The sequence below is a fragment of the Rhinopithecus roxellana genome, chromosome 12 (genome assembly GCF_007565055.1).
Source record: "Rhinopithecus roxellana isolate Shanxi Qingling chromosome 12, ASM756505v1, whole genome shotgun sequence".
Lineage (NCBI taxonomy): Eukaryota > Metazoa > Chordata > Mammalia > Primates > Cercopithecidae > Rhinopithecus > Rhinopithecus roxellana.
The window spans coordinates 40,578,401-40,600,989 of NC_044560.1; the positions used below are offsets into that span (position 1 = coordinate 40,578,401).

General features: G+C 41.0%; 1 protein-coding gene across 2 annotated transcripts in view; it reads left to right on the forward strand.

Annotated features, from left to right (window-relative positions):
• The first annotated feature begins 2,127 nt into the window (after window positions 1-2,127).
• Window positions 2,128-22,589, forward strand: part of WLS (Wnt ligand secretion mediator) — a 135,174-nt gene continuing 114,712 nt past the window's right edge. The window contains exon 1 of one of the 2 annotated variants that reach the window (XM_010357066.2): window positions 2,128-2,517. In XM_010357066.2, the coding sequence (XP_010355368.1) occupies window positions 2,412-2,517 (106 nt within the window). In that variant the 5' untranslated portion in view covers window positions 2,128-2,411. The remainder of the gene's footprint in view (window positions 2,518-22,589) is intronic. The other variant, XM_030913308.1, reaches the window with a different exon arrangement.

Sequence of the window (22,589 nt, forward strand, 5' to 3'; positions counted from 1 at the left end):
TTGGGCTCAGAACATGATACCCCAAGGTATGGCACCTTGGCATGCTGAGTACTTTGAACTGAAGGACATTGGAAGGACAACAATTCTGTCTATTTCATCCTTTCTGATAGTACCTGGTGTTCGCCAAAGCAGAGGTAATTAATTACTCTTCAGTGAATAACAATTGGACTGGAGTTCCTTTAGGGCAGGTGCAAGTACTTTGACATCTTGGTATCCTCGAGTGCTTAAGAAAGAAAGCCTGGAACATGTTAAGGGCTCAATAAGTGACTTGGATAAAGAGTTGAATGAGAGAATAGATAAACAGCAACCACAGTCATGCATTGCTTAATGATGGGAATACCTTCTGAAAATGTGTTGTTAGGTGATTTGTCATTGTGCAAAGGTCATAGAGGGCATTTACATAAACCTATGTAGTATAACCTACTACAGACCTAGACTACACCATGTAGCCAATTGCTCCTCAACTACAAACCTGTCTGGCATGTTACTGTACTGAAGACTATAGACAACTGTAATGCAATAGTAAGTATTCTGTGTATCTAAACATATCTATAGAAAAGGTATTGCAAGAATATGGTATTATAACCTTATAGGACTATTGTCACATACACGGTATGTTGTTGTTGACTGAAACATCCTTAGCGACACATGATTGTATATCCTCAGAACTGTTAAGAACTATCAGATGTTGAAGAGATGGAGTTTTGTATGCATAAAGTTTGGTGCTTGTCCTTGACAAGTGTCTGTTTCACTTGGAGACTAGAAATGAATGCCTCTATTAAGTGTAACCTGCATGACATCTTCTATAAGGGCAATGAAAATTCAGGAACAGAGTAGAGGAGGAGAGAAGACTGGGAAAAATAGTCTCTTGGCATGAAGAGGGTGTGTAAGGATGGGAGGGACAAGAAACCAGGTGTGTGAATGGTGGTGGTAGAAACTGTGCGTATGGGGAGCAGGGTGGGGTATTTACCAAACCAAGGGTCTATTGAGTAAGGTGAGTTGTATTGACCAAGTGGCCAGTTTATGAAACATGGAAAAACCAGGTCCAGAAATTTAGACTTGATAGAGCAGGAAATCTCTATCAGGAGTCCCGCCCCTCTTTTTATGGAAGTTAAGTGTAACTATAAATATATGATTTCTCACAGAGACAACAAACATTGTAACTTAGTATGTGTACCCTCTAAACCACCTAAGATCTCTTTAGACTTTTGAAATACAAACTGTGGGCTTGCTTTCATATTCACTTATTCATTCCACAAAAGATTATGGGGCACCTACTAGAGCTAGCATTTTGTTAGGCACCATGGGGGGTACAAAGAACAAAAAAAAAAAACTTGGTCCCTATTCCCCAGGAGTTTACAGCTCAGTGGTGGAGACAAACCTGTACATAAATCCTTACAATAGGAAGTAAAAATGTAAACACAGGATTGTAGGGACTCAGTTCCCAGAGATACTGCATGGAGGTGGTGTGGAAAATTAGATTTTTTTTAAGACTAATTGGTTTTGGATCAGGTTTGAAATTGATGGAGTAGAACACGTTCTCTTTAAGGCAATAACCAGGGTTAAGGCTGTGGAAGCACATGCGCTGGAGTAACGAACAGTGGTCTGATTTGGCTGGAGCGCTAGGTTCCTCAAGGGGCGCCGTGGGGAATTTAGCTGGTTCTGTGCCCAATAACGAGGCTGGGAACCTGGTAGAAAGAATTCGAGCTGAGACTTTATTTCGCATCTCTGTGTTTTGACTTAGGCATCTATTGGGCCCTTTAAAAAAAATTCTCCTCCTCTTTCCCAAAGAGAGTTCTAGCAGTTGGGGGTGGGGTGGGGACCGTTTCCTAAAGTCAACGCGTAAGTTAAAGGTCTGCAAGGCGGTCCACCGGTGATTTAAATCTCGCACTTCGGAAACCAGAAAAGGAAACCTGTGAGAAGCTGGGCAGGGGGAACCCGCTTAACATCAACAGCAACCCCCAAATGGCACCAGTCCCTGGAGGGACAGGTTGCAGGCCAGGCTCGGGAGCCGGGCGCCAGCACCCGCCAGAGCGCTGAGCCCCGAACTGGTGGGCAAGGGGTAGAGGAAGAGAGGGAGGGAGGGAGGGAGGAAGCGCGAGAGGGAGGGAGGAAGAAAGGGAGGGAGGCGGCGTCATGTGATCCGCTTCCCTGCTCCTTTAAGCGTCCACAGGCGGCGGAGCGGCCACAATCACAGCTCCGGGCATTGGGGGAGCCCGAGCCGGCTGCGCCGGGGGAATCCGTGCGGGCGCCTTCCGTCCCGGTGCCATCCTCGCCGCGCTCCAGCACCTCTGAAGTTTTGCAGCGCCCAGAAAGGAGGCGAGGGAGGAGGGAGTGTGTGAGAGGAGGGAGCAAAAAGCTCACCCTAAAACATTTATTTCAAGGAGAAAAGAAAAAGGGGGGGCGCAAAAATGGCTGGGGCAATTATAGAAAACATGAGCACCAAGAAGCTGTGCATTGTTGGTGGGATTCTGCTCGTGTTCCAAATCATCGCCTTTCTGGTGGGAGGCTTGATTGGTAAGTGCGGAGAGCTGCAAACTTTTCCCCCTTTCTGTCTTTTCGGGCCCCTTCCCTCTTTGCCTCTTGGGCTACTTGTTACAGTATCACTGCCTTGCTTCTATGATCTAATTAGTCCGGCTATTGTGCTTAAGAAAGCAGAGCTCCATGGGGCTCCGTGGGGCACAATCCAGTCTAGTGGCTAAGAGAAAAGGAGGGGAAAAAGTTTTGGCCTAGTTTCAGTATCCACTTGAAAGGCAGGAGGGGGGCGGCGGGGGTGGGAATCCTAAGCATGGCGACGGATCGCGCGAGGAAGCGCTGGATTACAAAGTTGATTGCTCGACGCCCCCCCCACCCCGCTTTTTCCCGCGTTCCCCCCCTTTTCCTCTCCAGTCCCTTCCAATCAGCTCCGGGAGGGCAACGTAATCGACTTTATTAGGAACAACAGAAGAGTCGGGGAACTGCGCCCGGCGCAAATCCGGAGCTCTGTTACAAGGCTGAGATACTTGCATGGTTGTAAATGCATTTGGTCGTCTTTGCTAGACGCTGAGGGTTTGCATTTTGGGGTTCAGACCTTCGCGCCCTGCTTTCCCGCCGCACTCCACCCCACGCTCTGCCGTGTACAGGTCCGAATTGTGGGCCGGGCGGTTGGATAGGATGGGGTGGAGTGGGAGGGAGTCCTTCACCAACGCTGCGGGAAGTTGGAGAGGTCGGAGGGGAAAAGCGTATCCGAAAGCTGTTGCTTTTGGCCTCTTGCCCACTCGCGAATATCCCTTCCCCCACTTCTTAGAGCCCCGAGAGCCGGAGACTGTGGATCCCCCGTCCTCCCTTGGCGCTTAGGAGAGCGCCCCCCGCTCCCACCACAGCCCCCCGCAGGTGACAGCTCCCGGGTACCCCGGCGACAGCGCCCGCTCCGGGAGACCTCCCCTGGCGTGCACCTCCCGGACCTCTCTGAGTCAAACAGGCTTCCGGGTGAAGAAAACCGCCTCACGGACCGTCTGCTCTGAAAAACTCCCTTCCCCTCGCTGTCTCCCCATCTCCATCCATCCTCCCGCCTCTCTGCACACTCGCGCCCCCCGCGCCCCCTCAAGATTTGGGACATCCCGGCACGAACTTCAATGCCAACTTTGCAGCGTGCGCGGACAGGAGGGTCGGTTTCTTTACTTCACGGCTTTGTTAAACTTTGCGGAGTGGAGAGTCCACGGAGGGGCTTTCTCCGCGCGTGCCTTTGCGGACGCCCACGCGATATGAGGTGCGGGGGAAACGCCCGGGGGCGCGGGCAGCGTCGCTGCCAGAGCTGCACAGGCGTGGGCACCTGAGTCGTGTGCGTGGCGTTTTGCCTCCAGACTTGGGTTTGATGGGAACAAATAATAGGGAGTTTGGTACTATAAATCACGGTAACATCCAAGCCAATTGTCTTAAACAAAGGAGAGTGGGTGAAGCTTCATCAATGAGAGAAATACCTAAAGGAGACAGTGCTCTTTTCTCTGTGTGCATTTATCCACAAAGCAGAAAGGGGTGCAGAGTTTTCAAACAATCTCGTATCCCCAGTGTGGGCCAAACAGCTTCATATTTTTCTTTCTGGAACCCTACCCTCAACACACACACACACACACACACACACACACACACACACGTTGGCTTTTGTGTTAAGAGCTCCTGTTTGGCTACATGCAATCTCGTTTCCCCGTATTGGATTTTTCGAGGCTCTTAATACCTTCTCTGCTGGGAGCTGAAGGCAGCCTTCCCTGTGCCCTCACAGTGATTATGCAGCGGTTACAATTACACCTCTTGTCTCCCTTGATGAGCAGTTGCAGTTAGATGCCATTGGATCTTGTGTGATTTCAGTGGCAGACCATAATTAAAATTTCTTGCACCTTGTGCTTTCAGAATTAAATTGGCCTATTATCCCTGTCTGACCTTCATCCTCTTTGAGGTTTTTGCACAAGCAGCAAACCATTACACATAGTTTCCTGGTGTTTGTTGGTGTGTTTCTTTTTCTTTTTCTAGGCTGATCTCCTAGCTTTGCAGAGCCCATTATCCATGATGTAGGCTTCCTAGGGCACTTCTGGAACTAGTAGGATTTCTGGGATCCTACCACCAAGGAGAAGCCCTAAGGGCACTTGTGAGTGGCTGGTGGACATTGGAGTGACTATAGGGTCAGAACACTTGTCTGTTCCAAATAGGGTTTGTCTGGAGTAAGTGGTGCCAAAGATTGTTTTTCCTGAAGAATGTGGTTAATGACAACAACCTCAAAAAGTCCGTGGCAGGTGCTAACTGTAACTAGATTCCCCTCAATTAAGAAACTGCTTTATTCCAATTTCTTTGAAATATATCTATGTATAACACTTCTTGGAGGAAACTGTGTAAGTTTACTGCTTACCTTCTCTCCTTCCTCAGTTGCAAAGGCTGTGTCTCCAGTTCAGATCAGTTAGCCCATGTTGAACAGTGACTTAGCCTTTCCTCTTTCACTTAAAGAGTAATTGTTTTTGCTCTTAAACAAATCTAAAAATTTAGGTGGGACCCAAATATGGGAAACAAATATCAACAAAATGTAAGTGAAAAATTTTCCCACCAAACTTCCCTAAGCTGGAAAACAGAGGAAACTAAGGAAAGAATAGCAACAAAGTGGGCAAGCAGAAACAGTAGTTGAAGGAACAGTTTGTAGGCTGGAAAGTCAAGGTAAAGTTCAGAAACCTCCTCTGCTCTCTCCAGTGAGAAGAGAACTCCTCCGCTGCTCATTGTTACTGCTACTTAAGAAGTCAGTTGTCCTGGGTGTGAAATGTCTCTCTAACATGTCTGCAGTAGGCCAAGTGAGAAAAAGAAATGTCCCCTTTGAACTGGCCAGAATATATTTTTCTTTTTGATCACTCTTTGCTGATAAAAGTAAACTTAGGAAGAGCAACTTAGGAAGAGGAGAATATAAATGGCAAAGCTCTTGTTTGTAAGGGTGTAAGGACCACGTACACCACACACACAAATATACAGCACAAAAACAACCACCCCACCAAACAACAATGACAATCCATGAACCCCAAAAGTGACCAGGCAAGTGAGTTAACTAGCAGGCTTCAGGCTCCTTATTGGTAGACGAAGGAGTTTAAGGTCCCTTTCAGTTCTAAAATTGTGTAACTCTTTCAGTACTTAGAGAATTGTACATGACATTTAAACTGTTGTTTGGTTGTAGCCTTCTAGATTTGATGGAGACAATTTAAACATTCACTATAAAAGCAAATAGCCTCCAGGGTTTGACTTTGGTTTAGCCAGCTTAAATATTCTCCTATTTCAATGTCCTTCTTACCAAAGAAAACCACATTTTTTTGCTTGCTTTTTTTTTTTTTTTTTTGGCACCAGTGTCTATAAGCTAAACCTTTAATGGGATTTTGCAAAAAGGCTCTGAAAGCAATATCTTACATAGTAGAACTTGGGGTATCTATAAATTCACTGATTTATATCATACTTTTGTAAAAACTTTGAGCCACTATGAAACCATACATCTGATACATCTAGTATTCTAAATACATCTAAATACATTCTAAATATTTAGAAATTATTTAAAAATGCTGTAGTGCCTGAAGGAAAAGATAAATATTTTAAAAAATATAACTTTATTCTCCTTAAAAATAAGCCTGCAGAAAACTTAAAAATCATTTTCCTTTGATTTCATGTTTGGTGAATTTAACTCCTGAAAAGGCAGTTTTGGGGGTGGTGGAAGCAGGGAGGGGAAGAGACCATGTAGCCTGAAAAGAGAGTGCAGACTGAAAATCATGAACTTGAATCCCATTATGTGCAATTTGCTCAGCCTCAAATTAGTCATGTCTCAGGAATATAATGGTTGAAAAAGCAGGTCACTGTTCTCATCTCTTCTAAAACTGCTAAGAGTATGAAGATCAGAACTGGATTAATAGAAAATTGTTGCATTGTTTTCAGCACTCCCTTAAATGGGAGTATTACAAACATAAAGTATCAACAAATCACCAATTATTATTTCTTTAGAAAAGATCATTATTTCTTCCAAAAGGTAACTTATGTGAGTGGCCTTTTTAAATTTTTAATGCTGAGGATGTAACATATACTGTATAAGATATAACATACACACATATGTAATCAATTTTCTCAATATTGTGCATGGATTATCTACTTCTTTCAATGATGTAGCCCACAGGATTGCGCTAGTATTGTTTAAGTGGAGGCAATTGGTCTTTACTGTGACCCATTTATGGGAGCTTTTGTTTCTGCTGCTGTTGTTTATTTGGAAGTTGCAGAATTTTAAGAAATTAAATTACAGTTATGCTGAGTATATGTGTTTGCTCCCCAGTTTATTAGATTTTAAGCTTGTTACATTTATTTTAATATATCTTAATGATGTAATAGCTGTAATCCTTCAGTATTTGGGTATCTGGTGAGAATCTTGATAAGTATTAATCAATTGGTTTTTGGTTGATGTTAAGCCATATTTTTCTGTATTTGATTCTGCTTTTTATTTTGTAAAATGTCATTGTTTTCATCTTTGTTAGCTGCTAGAAGTATCTAATGTGGTTTGTATGAGTACTGTGCAACGTTACAAATTAATCTTTTTTAAAAGAACATGAATTTTTTTAGTAATTGAAATTACAACATTTGCCTTAAAAAAAAAAAAACTAAACTATTTGGTTCTTGCAGTGTAATCATCCTCGTGCTAACAATCTCTAATTGCTCTTTTTTTTTTTTTTTTTAATGAGACAGAGTCTTGTTCTGTCAGCCAGGCTGGAGTGCAGTGGCTCACTGCAACCTCCACCTCCTGGGTTCAAGTGATTCTCCTGCCTCAGCCTCCTGATAGCTGGGATTACAGGTGCCTGCCACCACGCCCAACTAATTTTTGTATTTTTAGTAGAGACGGGGTTTCACCAGACTGGCCAGGCTGGCCTCAAACTCCTGGCCTCAGGAGATCCACCCGCCTCGGCTTCCCAAAGTGCTGGGATTACAGGCACTAGACGTCTGGTTCTAATTGCTCTTTCATCTGATTGTTCTTTCAGCACAGCCTGTCTAGACTTCTATTCGAACTTTCCCTTTTCCTGTTATAGTGAGAAACATTTCCTTGAGCTAATAGTGTTATTGTGGCTTTGTGAGGTTTTCAGGTTCCCTGCCTGAAACCCAGATCGAGACTTAAGGCCTTCCCTTCCTACATGACATTTTACAATAATTTGACCTTAAAATTTTTAAATTCATATAAATTGCAGAAAGATTTCTTACCTTATATTCCTCATAAAGGTGTTTCTATGGAGATTTAGAATTTAGAATTTGTTGAAATTATATAAAGGTCCTTAGTTTAAAGCTCCTGTGTGCTACTTGCCTGATTTGCAAAATATCTATCAGGGTGTACTGTGTGCTTAGGATGGGGCTACATGCCGACACGGGGTTAGTAAAGAGGAGACATGGAGCTTGTGTAAACTAGGGGAGCTGTAGGTAGAAAAGAGCCCCTCTTCATCTAAGTTTACAAAAAGATTTCCTAGGATGTAGTTTTCTAGCATCAAGATAATTTTCACGTATTTATTGGGAATTCGAGAATGTATGAAATTAGAACCCCTACTAATTATACCATCAACTAATTATATTAATATTTCATCAATATACAAAATAATGTTAATATATTTATAGATCTATTAATAAAATGATAAAATGTTTAACATGTACAGAATGTGCAATATGTGCCAAAACCTGTCTAATTGCATCTGTACAAAACCTTGGCAAATTGGTATTTTTGTACCCATTTTACATGTAAGGGAACTGAGGTGCAGAAAGATCTAGTAAAATTGCACAAGATTACCTAGCTACTTGTGGTCAAAGCTGGGATCGAACTCCAGTCAATCAGACATCAGAGCCTAGATTATCAGCTTTAAGTGATCTTCCCACTTTCCCCAAAACCTTGACTTTTAGAAAGCACTAAAACTGATTTCTCATTTTTATAATCAGGTAACATCAAAAGGAAGAAAATATTACATGTGATGATAAATGAAATGGAGTCCAGCTGTATAGACCCAAACAGTGCCTTGCCAAGGCTGAGGGAGGACATGTCTTGAGAAGTTTGACTATGCCAGCCCAACCAATTCCATTCGAGTTCTAACCAGTCCCCATAATTGTATGAATCATCCAATTGACTAAAGCAGCCAAGTTTGTTAACCATCAAATGTTTGAGATTCTGCTACTTGTAAGAAGATTACTCAATTTTATTTTCTCTAGTTGGTGATTTTAACATATATGTAGTTATACAGTAAGTCTGGACTTTTTCAAAGGAGAGGAAAGAAAAGAATCAGTGAAGGTTGGAGAGGTTTTTAGAGGGTGTGTGTTGGCAGTGATGGTGGAGGAATTGAGAAAAGAGCCTCTTTCTGAAAGTTGAAAATTCTTTTCCCCTACGGAGAATTTTTGTTTATATGCACACCCATGCATAATAATGAGGGCATTTTAAACCAGAGACTCCTACAAACAGCCACCCTGACAGCAGGAATAGGTACATTTTGTTCTTTGGAAAATATGCTAATAGAGTTCTCTCTTCAAAGATTTGCAGCCCTTGATTTTGATAGAGACCCTGAAAGGTAATGGGACACAGGGAGCATCAAGATATGAAATGATCACGACTATTTCATTTAGGTCTTACTTTTTCTCTGAAGGGTTGTGATGGTGGCCTAATAAATGTGCCAGCTCTGCACAGTTCTAGAGAAAGTGCCTGCATGGGGATGTGGGAAGGAGAGGAGGAAAGTGAAGAGGAGGAGCTTGAGACATGCCAATTCTCAAACTTAATGATCTCAAACTTTAGTGTTTTCTAACTTTTCTTTTGGTAAAAAGATGAATCTAAAAGGATTGCTAAATTAAAACAATGATGTATAATTTATAATATAAAAATACTAAATTTCTATAGCCTCTTACTACTACCTCTTCCCCCTGCCCCCTACATTCTACCCCTGCCTAAATCTTGTAGGGGAGGAAAAGCAGTAATCATATTGGAAGACTGGAGGACTATGGAAAGCATTTCACATGTAAAGATTCACTTAATGATCATATCATCCCAAAGAAGCAAATACTTCACTTTGTTCAATTTTCACATGACTCTGAGGCTCATTTAAGAACCTCTTCTGAGGTTGCAGAGATAGTAAATGAGAGTGCAGAGATAGTAAATGAGAGGGTTAAGACTCAAGCCCACAGTCCTTGATTGAATCCTAAGCCATATTCTTAAGCTTAATGCCATTTTCCTCCCATTGTCCTTTCCATTTCTATGGGAAACAAAGGGGTGAGTGTGGTGAAACTGATTCTATACAGATTGAGCAGAAGATGAAAGCTCAAACCCCCACTACCTTTTCTTTTTGCTTCCACCCCTTCCCCAAACTCACATCACTGCACGGTTACTGATCGTTGGCCTATTACTTCCTAAACAAGGGATCCCCAACTCCTAAGACATAAGAACCACCTACACCAGCCATTGTAAATATTGACCAGTGTTTCTGGGCTGTGCTAGGGAGGACTGAACCTAAGAAAATTACATGCCAACACTCCCCAAAGGAAATTGTTGCATACAACAGAAGATGGCTGAGAGTTGTAATGGGAAATTTGTTGAGATAGTGGGCCCTCTGAATGCCCCCTGGATTTAGCATGCACAGTAGGTCCTAAAGGTAGCTGTTGAAGAAATGGGAGTGTAATGAGGATGTGGAATAGGAAGATGGGGGTAGAATATAGACTCAAGAAAAGAAAATGAAGCGCTCTGGAAATATATGAGACTATCTTTTCAAGGACACAGCTTGTGCCTGGATTTCCAAAACCTGCTTCCAGTGCCACCCAATCCTCCAAAACTGAGCTAACATTTCTATCTGCTATGCCTGTTTAAATCCTGGGCCTTCAAGTTTAATTTTCTGCTTCCCCTTTCTCCTTAGTACTCCATTCTCATAATATAATCTGGCCAAGGGGTGTTCTTTCTTTGCTGGCCCACAGGAATTACAGGGTCTTCTTAAACATCTGGTTAATTCCCTGGGTTAACTCAGAGGTTTTATCCACAGATACACATTTCCAAGAAAGCAGAGGTAATTGAAAGAAAAGGCCAAGTTATTACATTTGTTTTGGCAAGACATTATGATTTTCCTTTAGAAAGAAGATAATAAGTCTGTAAATGGTTGATTCAGTTTTTCTTCAGACCTAGTTTAATAAGGCCAGGCTCATGAAAGTTGGTTGGAGACCAGTTAACTGCTGCCTTAGTCCTGCCTGACCCCCTCTCAAAGAGAGAGCTTCTGGTCTCAAAGCAGTGTCATGTATTGGAGAGAAACTTGGCTACGACTCTGCACACAACCTGTGGCCTCAGTGATCCCAAAAAAGTCATAAAATCTCATTGACTCTCTCTCTTAACTGTGATGTGAAACAGAGCCCTACTTCCTCATGGGGATTGCTACAAGCATTAAATATCACTAGAATCTACTATCTTGAGGACTTGGCACTTGCTGCAGTGTCTCATTGAGCCAGGCCCATCAGAGATGTGATTTCCAAAGGACTTTGCACTGAAACTATTTGCTTAATCCCAAATCCATCCCTCCTACTTTTCTTTGTCCCTCTCTGTTCTTAGATCTGGGAAAATGTACACATGACACTGTTTATTGTCCATTCTTTTCCTTCTTTGAGTCACCACCGCTTTGCCCAACACCTACAGATTTGTGGATGGGAATGACCTTACTTGGTTTGGGTTTGAAAGTTCAAGGAGGTCATCCTGCTTTCTAACATTAGTTCCTGTGCTATAACCAAGTATTTCATTATGAACCTCCCCCAAATGATATATATTAATGTTATTGCAGAAAATTAACAAATAAGAACACAAGCCCAAACTTCTCCTAAAGCATGCACATTTTACTCCCAAGAGAATCTCTCATGCTTTTACTCAATCTATTACTTCTGCTTTATATACAATGTTAATGAAGCTTGATTATGCCATTTTGTAAGTCTATACTTCTGAGTTGGGATGATTTGCCAACCCTCACTGGCAGCACAGACTTGTAGAACTATGGTAACATGAGGACATAGGAAGAGACAAGAAATCGATTAAAAGTCTCTATTCAGAATAAGAATGCCTGGGATTCAGGGGTCTCTGGGATATTAGGCATGTCATTTCACACATCAGTGGTATCTCCACACCTGCCCACCCCCTCCCCCCGCACCTTGGCAGCATCAGTACATTCTAGGCCAATATGATACTTGATCCTACCCCAAAGCTGTGTGATTTTGTCACTGTCCATGAGTGCGGCTACTTGGATCCATTGTACCCATACACTTTGGTGGCGTTTGGCCTGAATAGAAGCTAAAGAGCTTGTCAGTATTAAATCATAAGGATGAAAGGGCCTTCGAGACTATCTTGTTCTACCTTAATTTAGAAGGAATTTGAGTCCCAGGAAAGGGATGCCGTTCAGTTCATGCAGTTAGAGGCAGAGCCACAGCCACGGCTTGGATGCAGTTTCTTTTTTCTTTTTTTCTTTTTTTTTCTTGAGAAGGAGTCTCGCTCTGTCACCCAGGCTGGAGTGCAGTGGCCAGATCTCAGCTCACTGCAAACTCCTCCTCCCGGGTTTACGCCATTCTCCTGCCTCAGCCTCCCGAGTAGCTGGGACTACAGGCGCCCGCCACCTCGCCCGGCTAGTTTTTTGTATTTTTTTAGTAGAGACGGGGTTTCACCGTGTTAGCCAGGATGGTCTCGATCTCCTGACCTCGTGATCCGCCCGTCTCGGCCTCCCAAAGTGCTGGGATTACAGGCTTGAGCCACTGCGCCCGGCCGGATGCAGTTTCTAATGCTACTCAGTGCCCCAAAGATATGTGTCCTTCAGAGTTTCAGTGTGAAGATCATCTGGTTTCTGTCTAAGGCTATTATAGAGTTAATGTGCAGTACATTCCCAACTGGTGCTTCTTATAGCTCGATTGATTTTTCTGTTACTTGAAAATAAAATAGCAATAACTTTGTCATCTCCCCCTTCCCTTTGTATCCTTAATATACTTAGCCAATCCCTTATGGAACAACAGAATTACATGGAATGTTATGCTATGCTATGTGGATTTTAAAGAACACTACAGATTTAAAAAAAAAAAAAACTAAATTCCTTCCTTGCTTGCTGAGGGCGTGGTACATTCCCTTCCTCCTGCTTGGGGAAATGTAAATTTAAAACTCTTTAAAAAACACACACCAAAACCACGCAGTATAGTCATTACTTATCCAATCCAAAGCACAGTCCATGTGTCTAGTTTTAAGACTTTATCAGTCTGAGGCTTCCTTGACTAAAAAAATCTATGACTAATTCTTGTGCTTTCGGAGGATGTTTGTGACACGCATGATTCCAGAGTTATAGTGAGCTTGGGGTCAAGTCACATAGCCTTATATATTTTGGTCGGATTTACATACAAAAGCAGCAACAAAATTCCTCATTCTTTGTCTCTGCCATTTCTTCACTTTGAAGGTAATTGCAAGCAGAAAATTCACATTGCCAAAATAAGGCTTATAATGTTGTGGGCCCCTCCTTTGTGACTAACAAAGTGCAATTCGAGTGGTGCAAGTATTATACTGTAAATTCTTCCTCCTCTGTCTTTTTGTTTGGTTGAAACTGAGCAGAGTCACGAAGCACTGTTTTTCTGCACCATCTAATTTAGCTGAAATGAATCTTGACTTTTAAGTCTCTGTTTAACAAGCTTGCCTTCAGGTGATCACCATTAAAAAAGTTACGTTCCATGCTTTATGAATTCCAGCCTTCTTTCGAGGCAGAGCAGCCCTTTTTGAGGTTCTATTTCTTTTACTCAGTTCTCATATAATTTATCTGCTCTTATTTAGGTTGTAATTTGCCCTGGAGCAGAATGCCTCAGACGTGGAAAAGACATAGAAAAGACATTCCTTTCTTTTTTCTGTTGTGTTGAGCTAGTTCTGGCTTGTGTGAACCAGGCTTCTACTTTAGCCCCTGTGTGCCTGGGCTAAGTGAAGTCGTAGATAAGATTTTTACTGAGGCCTTGAAAAGACTGCACGTTGGGTCTTGCTGTCACTTATAGAACATCTCAGAAAGGTTTTGCTTCCTGAGGATCATATGAGGATGTGGGTGGGGTGGGGCTTGGCTGTGACAGGCAACTGTGGGACCTCAGCTATCTTTTTATTCATGCCTCCCCCTGAATTTCAGAATGTGCAGGTCCATGAGTATGCCAGTATTAAATCCCTGGCACTATTCTTTGAACATGCCCAAACAGGACAGAGCTTTGCTCTATGAGAATTTGGTATTTCTGGGTAATAGTTGATGAAAGAGAAAAAAAACACAGGACAATTTGTAAATGCTCAAGATTTTTAAACTGAAAGGGCACTAAAGTCATCTTTTAATTAGCATTTGTTTCTCTTTTTACAGATATCAGAAGAATTCCTCCAGTACCTTCCTTCCCTCCCCCACCCACTTCTTGAAAAAGAGAAAGTTTAGGAGAGCGATGAGCAGTTATGCTTGGGATTTTAACAAAGTCAGGATTAATGTATCTATGAGACCGTAATATTTCGGTGATAAAACTTTGACTAATTACTTAAAGCAGCTCTGTAAAGGAAAGGCATTAACTCTTCCCACTGGACAGAACTGTTACTTTTGTAATTTTGAAATTTTTGAAATTTTAGTAATTTTGAAAGTTGCCTCTTGATGTGGGCTTCTTACAGGATTCTTGAGAAATAGTCACTCTATAAAAATAACAGTGTTGGCTGGAGGTTTTCCATATGACAGTTCGTGTTAAATGAGAAGCTTAATCCTTGAGAAACTTGATCCCTCCATTCAAAGTGATTGGATTTCTATAATAACTGATGGAATGTGGTTTTATGGTTGATCAATGGCAGTGATCTGATTTATCTCTTTGTTATCAAACTTGCTTTGTGACCTAGACTAGCCATTGAAATTCTGTGAGCCTCAATTTCCCTCAACCAAAAACCTCTGAGTCACAGGGGGTTGTGGGATTTAAATGAGAGAACATGAGTTCTCTCATTGGGAGCCTGCACATAGGTGTTAGATCAATTAATATATGTGAGCCATTTCTCTGAAGTAGAGGTTGCCCATAATTAACTTTTCAAGTCTGTTTGTTTGTTTATTCTGGAGTCAACCTGTGTCTTGTAAGGTCAATGGCAGGTTATTTCTGCCTCTTAATGGATTGGATAAAATTAGAAACCCAGCCACCCTACTTGATAGCCTTTCCTGTTAGGCAAGATCTATGCTAGCCAATAGTCCAAGAAGCAGGTCATTCATATATTCGGTAAATTAGAATGATTAACTTGGGTTGTTTTTCTGTTTTTAACCAACATTTTATTTGAATCTAAATGTTTGTCTTTTAAAATTCTGGGCCAATATTCATGGCGCTTTAGAGCATAGATAAGCTCAGGTAGCACGACTTTTAAATGGATATTACTCATTTTGTGGAAGAGATCTATTCCCTCTTTGCTTGCTGCAAAGTGAATCCCAGCTGTACTTCTGTTTTACATTATAAAATTGGAGTCATCATCCACTGGGAAATTTTTTTGCTTCTAGATATAACGTAAATGACAAAGACTTTTTAAAGTCAAACTTTGAGGAAAAATGATTTTTAAAAATAAAATATTAATCACTTCTGAAATATTAGCTAGAATTATATTGCTGTTTTATAAGAAATTTTAAACAAAAGTAATGATTAAAATATAACCTCTGTCAAACTATAAGCTGTATGAGAATGAGGATGATTTAATATACTCACCTTTATTGTTGTTACTACAGATCAGTGCAATGTAGGTACCCAATAATATCTGTTGAAGAGATGAATAGATGAATGCCTTGCATTCCATCTATTGTGGAGGTAACTAAAATGCTTCTACTTTAAGGCTTTGAGGCCTGCCCTAAGTTTTATAACATTATATTCCAGGCTATTATTATTTAAATGGGGGGAGAGTTTTTATTATTCACTTGAACATAAAAGATTGTGTTACCTTCATAATACACATGCTTACATCTCTAAAGTGGTACAATTTTGGAGTTGGAAAGAGACCTTTTTCTATTATATTGTAGAAACTAAGGCCCAAGGAAGACATAGTGAGAAATAAGATTTGAACTGAGCTTTCTGACCACTAGTGGAAAGTTTCATTACCTATGCCTACTGTTATGCTGATCGTTATTACATCTGTGCTATATATTTTGGTCCCTACTTGGCCATAAAGGCAGAGAGTTGACTGTGGCTGGTTATCTATACTAGTTGATAAAAGTTTAGTGGGAAGAAGGGAACACACAGAAGTACATATATCTCCAAATTTTGAATATCCAAATGGAACTGTAGAATTGTAATGCGAATTTTGATATTTACTGTCTTTAAGAAGTAAATGTGTTTCCTCTGTTCCATGAAGGCTATTTTGAAGGGGCTTCTTTTAGAAGATTCACATAGTTTGCTTAATTTTCTATAAACTTTTAAAGATGAAAAACGAATCTTTGAAAGTTATGCTTGTAAGTATTTTGTAGATTTATTTACGGTTGTACTTAGAGACCAATAATGTATTTATGATGTCAGCTTTTATAAATGCCCCTGACAGGAAAATATAATTTATTCAAGTAACTACCTCTGCATTCCACTGTATTCAGCTTATAGATCTGGTGAGTGGGAATGAATTCATTCTCACATTCCTTCAGGATTCCTCCAGGTTCCTGCACACAAGCTGTGCCAAATGTCTTCCTGCAGGCAAAGAGGAACCCAGGCCTGTGACTTGCAAGTACAGCCAGGCAGAGGTGCCAGGCGGGAGCAGGGATTAAAGGAGCACATGTAAGCTGAAAGGGAAGGAAGCAAGTATGACAAGACCTCACAACAGTGCCTGGCAAAGAGTACACACCTAGAATGTGATAGGCATTCTTTTATTATTAATCTTATTCTTTTGATCCAGAAATGAGTTCTTAGAGGTAAATCACCCACCCAGGGTCCTCTGGAGGCTGGCATAAAAGGTCTTTGCCTGCTGTGAACCTGGTTGTACTGGTTCAGAGAAATGTAGATGATTCCAGTTCCAGACTTGGATGTACAATTTCTCGTTTGAATTTAAAAGCCTGTGACTGGAAGTAGGTGTTGTTGTCCCCTCTTATTATCTATTTATATTTTTGAACAAGAGTAAAATGATGTTAAAGGAATTAAAAACAAAGAAAAAGAAAAAAACTGCACCATTTCGATACAACCATTCTATGTTAATATTTTATTCTTTCCCCTTCTGTGACGGAATATTTCCAATTTTCTATAAAAGAAATGTATAAGCCTACTTAGCAGAGGCTCAGAAGTTTATTGTGTATGCTGCTTCTACCAGTTGTGTGTTTACTTTGGAAATTCAGCAGTCAGTTCCTCTTATCTTCCTTCAATACTCTTCTCTGATACTTAACTCAAGATTGTGGTTGAGCCATTGAACCATGGGAAATTCATTTTCAAAATCTGCTTAATTGCTGTGAGACTTTTAATTTGTTCTGGATGATGGTGCTAATGTCTGGGAACTGGGACTGAAGCCCTCCAAAGTTGTTAATTTAATCAACCGCTGTGCCCTTGCCCTGCCTAATGAAGCGGGGGGCAGGGGGGTACCAGACCCCTCTCACAAAGGGGCTGGGTTCCTCCTGACCACCTTGTCAAAGATAAATAAGAGGGGCCCCACCGTTAGGTTGAACACTTGGGGCAAATTACCAGAGTGTCAGCCCACGTTATCCAAAGCCCAGGGTTATGCTTCCCAAAATAATTACTGAGTAGGTTTCATGTAGGACCCCTGAGTTTTAAGGCATGGGTTTTGTGTGCGTGTGTTCACACCTGCTAATCTGCAGAATTCTTTAGTCAGTTTGGGGTTCTGTTATGGCTTTGTCCATAATCTGTAAGATCATAAACATCACCCCCAGACTATTGATGTTCCCGTTAACCACTGAAGTTTTCCATGGCGAGACTGGTGAAAGCTTGCTCTGTCCTCATGATAAATTAGCTTGTTTATTCCTCTTCTGCTTATTTCTATCCTGCTGTTGGTTAGTGTAATGAAGCAGAAGTCCATTGTATGTGTTCATTGGGTAGCGATCCTCTGGCACCAAAGGGGGTAATTGAGTAGAAAGGCGGAATGCTGTTGGTGCATGGGAGAAGTTAACACCACATGAGGTCACCAGGCTTCAAGCTTTAATCAATGTGGACACAATGCAATTGAGATTGTGAAAAGGGTTTGTTTATAGTGTGAGAGTAAGGGTCAGTAGTTAATTTGAAATGCTGTAGGTGTGTTTTCCTTGAACCAAGAAGGTACAGAGCATGTGTCATAGAGGACTGTAAATATCCTCAAGGGAGGGACGTAATTGGGGTGGTGATTTAAAAAGAAGGGCATTTAAGAACTGCAGTGTACTTCTTATTGCTCCATCCATGTTTTATTTAAATTTTTTGCCATTTTTTAAAATGAGGAGACTGTAGAAGGAACAGTATGTAAGTCCATGGTATAAAAGCACAGCCCTACCAACAAAGAACTTTGTCCTTTTCAGCAGTGATTTCCTTTGGGAAGATATTTGGAGTACTATAAAATATTACTAATAGGAATCCTGTATACTAATTCTGAAAGAATGATGACTCTCAGAAGTTTATATCTTTAGGATTTGTAATTATTGCAGCCTGAATTAAATAATATGAAAACCATTAACCCTCTACTTGTTCATGCTGTTGCCTTTTTCCATCTTAGGGCTCCAGTCTGTAAAGTGTGCCTGCCTGCTTTTTGGATTAATTTTGGTATTTCCTCCTGTTATTACCTAAGTTTCAACAGCTAGAAACACCAGCTTCAGCCAATTTGAATGTAGAGAGGGCCTGCCCTTTTGCTGCAGAGAAACTTTGCAAACAAACATCTGGTTTTCTGAAATGACTGCAGGGAAAAGAACATGAGGGTTATGGAGGAGCCAGAGGCTTGCAGTGAACTCTCCCATGCTTTGTTGTGTGTTTGTTAAATCTAGGTAATGCATTGATATGCCTGATACCTCACATTTGTATAGTGCTTTTATCCTTCTTTAAGGTACTCTAGTAGAAATCATCTTATTTGATCTTCCTAACAACACTCTAAGATAGGCCAGTTCACCAAGGATATTTACATTTTAAAGTTATGAAAGATGGGGAGTAACTGTTTGTGGTATGTTTTGTTTGGCGAGGCAGTAGCTATGTTTGTGGAGGGAAGAACTCTGGGGATTTGAATATTAATTGCTACATTATGATAAGTTGAAGAACAAGAAAAAAGAGTAGTTTTAAAAAATATGAATTATTTGTGATAGAAATCACTGTGTATTGGCCAAACATTCCTTTCTGAGCTCTCTTCCAGGACAAGTAAATGCCAGTTGTGGTCCACCTTCTTCACCTTCCTCTGTGTAGCAAGCCGTTCCCATAAACAGTTGTTGATTATCTCTTTACATATTTATTTAACACATTTTAGCCTGCTAAGGGTATCCAGATGTTTTTCTCTTTCCCTGGGCGGAATCTGGGTCTTTAGAAAACCCTAGGGTAAATCTTAAAGAAGGAGCCAGGGATTGCCTAGGAGATGAGGGTGAAACTAATTTACTAGGTTTAGTTAGTGAATGATGCTATTTGCTGCCCACTTTATTAATTCTTCTGTGTTGTGCCTTTCTACTTATTTAAGCCATGCTAATAAACATGCATTGAAAGGTCATTTTTTAGTGTCAGTATGATAACCCATTGTATGGATATAATTAAATTGCTCAATCTATTGTTGGACATTTAGAATAATTCCAGTTTAAGGCTATTATAAGCAATACTGGAGAAACCTTCTTTGTATTTAAATTCTTACTTACATCCTGTATTGTTTCCTTAGTAAATTCACTTCTGTGAATTTATCTTAGGTAAAATGAAATGCACATTTTTAAGGATTTTGATGGTCAGTGATAATCACATCACCCATTAGCCAAATCTGGGAGTGTCTATCTCTTTGCCTGTTAGCCAGTACTGGTGATTACTTTTATTTAAAGAATGTCTCCCAGTGTGCTGATAATATCTTATTCTTTTAATTTACATTTCTTTGATTGATAGTAATGGTAAACCTCTTTTCATGTGCTTACTGGCTACATATATTTTTATATGACTTGCCTGGTTGTTCCTTTCTTTTAATATACTATTTTCAAAGTTGGATCATCCCAGTAATACAACTTCTTGAAGATTAGGAAAAGAAGGAAGATTTATTGGGGATGATGATTGGTGTTTTTTGGCTGCCCAGTGTTTCACCTATTTGTTTTGGCAGCAGGATCTGCCTGAATCTCCTTTGTGGAACATTTTTTTCCCCACTCTCAGTGCATGTGGTTTAAGAGAATCTTCACTGCTGATTCCAGTGATGGACATGTGACCAAGCCAAGCACTGGCCACAGTGGATTTATGCCTGAAGTTAGTCTAATTAGAGTGAATTCAGAGACTTGTGTGGAGGCTACCAGGAAGAGATGTCCTCTTTTTCTTACTGAATTTGAACTCACAGAATATAAGCCTGGAATTGCTGGAGTCTTTCCAATGAGGCCTGAGAATGAAGCTAATAAAATACAGGGTAGAATTCAATGACTGTAGAGAAGTGAGATCTGTTGACATAATTTGATTTCTCAAAACAACCACAAGAAGACTGCTTTATCTCTGGATCAATTTTTCAGTATCACCTTACTAATTTAGGTTTTGCTGAAGGATCTTTGAGCAGGGTTTCCTGTCTCTTACAACCAAAAGAAACTGATGCACTTGTTATGCCGTTAGTTTAAAAATAAGTTGGTGGAACCAGGTGCAGTGGCTCACGCCTGTAGTCCCAGCACTTTGGGAGGCCGAGGTGGGCGGATCACCTGAGGTCATGAGTTTGAGACTAGCCTGGCTAACATGGCGAAACCCCATCTCTATTAAAAAATACAAAAATTAACTAAGTGTGGTTTCACATGCCTGTAGTCCCAGCTACTTGGGAGGCTGAGGCAGGAGAATCACTTGAACCTGTGAGGTGGAGGTTGAAGTGAGCCGAGATCAGAACACTGCACTCCAGCCTGGGTGACAGAGCAAGCGAGACTCCATCTCAAAAAAAAAAAAAGAGTAAGTTGGTGGAGGCCACTGCTGCATTGCAGAGTATATTTGGATGGTTATTGTGGTGAAATAAGTCCTCTGTAACAATTAAAGAATAAAATAAGTTATGGAATCACCCTCTGTTAGGCAGCTCCTCCAGAGCAGTATTGGAAATGGGGTGTGCGTGTGTGTGTGTGTGTGTGTGTGTGTGTGTGTGTGTGTGCAGAGATCACTGTTGAGCACCAAGTAGCTGGTGAAGATCATTAGTGACAATTCCTGGAACTTGGCCAGGCTGCTGGCTTTGAAGCAAAGCTCATTGCAACACGTGTTCCTGCTGGGCTGGATGTCTGTGTGAAATGGATGGCAACAGGATGTCCCAGCAGCTGAAATGAAGATCCTGAAGGCAGAAGAGAAGCTTTAATGACTGCCCAAGCAGAGCAGTAGTGCTGGGGATGGTTGGGAAATTCAGTAGATGTTATGATGACTCGAGGTTTCTTCGGGACATCTAGGAGACTGTGAGCCAGAGGAAGCAATGAGCAGCACATGTTGCTGCAAGTCCTGAACTAGGTTAGCCATGGGCTGCAGAAGGAGTAAACACATGGATTTTGCCCTCCAGCAACTTATATTTGGGAAGACAAGATCCATAAAATAAGACAGTTTGTTGTTAAGGGCTAAGTTAGGGGAAATAGACTAAGGGTTCTAGGCATTTGTTAGATCAGATAATTTTTTTGTGATACATAGGGGGTTTGGAATGGGCCTTTAAAGTATGGGATGGTCATCTGAAACGCAACTTGCTGTGCATAATCCAAGACAAGATTCATCTCACTCAAGGTGCTAAATTAATAATGAACTTAATGCAGAAAGCCATGAGCAGAGTATCAAGAGTTCTGGCTCTAGCCCCATTTGTCTCCTTGGTATACCCTTGGTATATCACTGAATCCTCATGCTTCCTCTTGTCTTTTTTTTTTTTTTGGAACGAAGTTTCACTCTTGTTACCCAGGCTGGAGCGCAATGGTGCCATCTCAGCTCACTGCAACCTCTGCTTCCTGGGTTCAAGCGATTCTCCTGCCTCAGTCTCCTGAATAGTTGGGATTACAGGCACCCGCCACCACGCCTGGCTAATTTTTGTATATTTAGTAGAGATGGGGTTTCACCATGTTGACCAGGCTGGTCTTGAACTTCTGACCTCAAGTGATCCAACAGCCTCGGCCTCCCAAAATGCTGGGATTACAGGCGTGAGCCACTACGCTCGGCCTTACTTCCTCTTGTCTTTCTAAATGGACCTGGTAATGCTTTCCCTTGGCAAATAAAAACAGAGGCACGTCTTTCCTCAAAACCAAATATGATTGGGCTTTTCCACCCATTTCTTTTCTTCCTTATTAAAGGCACTAAAATAAATCTTCAGAGATGTTAGGTTACCTATCATTAGAAATTTATTTTAGATGATGATTAAGGTATATCTTAGCTCTTAGCTAAATTCTGAAGAATACAAAGAGGCACAAGAGATGATAATCTGTTCATTTGTGGTGTTATTGAAACAAAGCACTGGATGTGAAATTAGTGAATTGAGATCTCAGTATGGGAATCTACCACTTGCCAGCTATGAGACCTAGTCTTGCTTTTCCTGTCTTATCTGCAACCTATAGATCTGAAGACTTACATAAGATAATTATATGAAGGCATTTATCTTTTGGACTATACCAAAAACAGATAAGGTGGAACTATTTAGCTGAGTAGATAGGCATGACATATATAAAAACATCATTAATAAAACAGAGCAGTATAAGATGAAAATATTAGGTAATATTATTTGAGTACTTAGTATGCACCAGGCAATGTATTAAGTATTTTATGTGCATTATGTCAACCCCCGATCTGGTAGTGTTGGAACTAAAATCTTCATCTAACTTGCTATTTTTATGTTTAAAGATCTAGAGTAATTGAAGGATCCTTAAAGCACTGATTTGGACCTCCTTAACTTGTTAATTGTATTTTCTTTTAAAACCCTCTGTTCTAAAAGTAATGGAATTTGGAGGATAAAACCTGGAGGTGGCTGTAAATTGACCAGAAGGTTTACA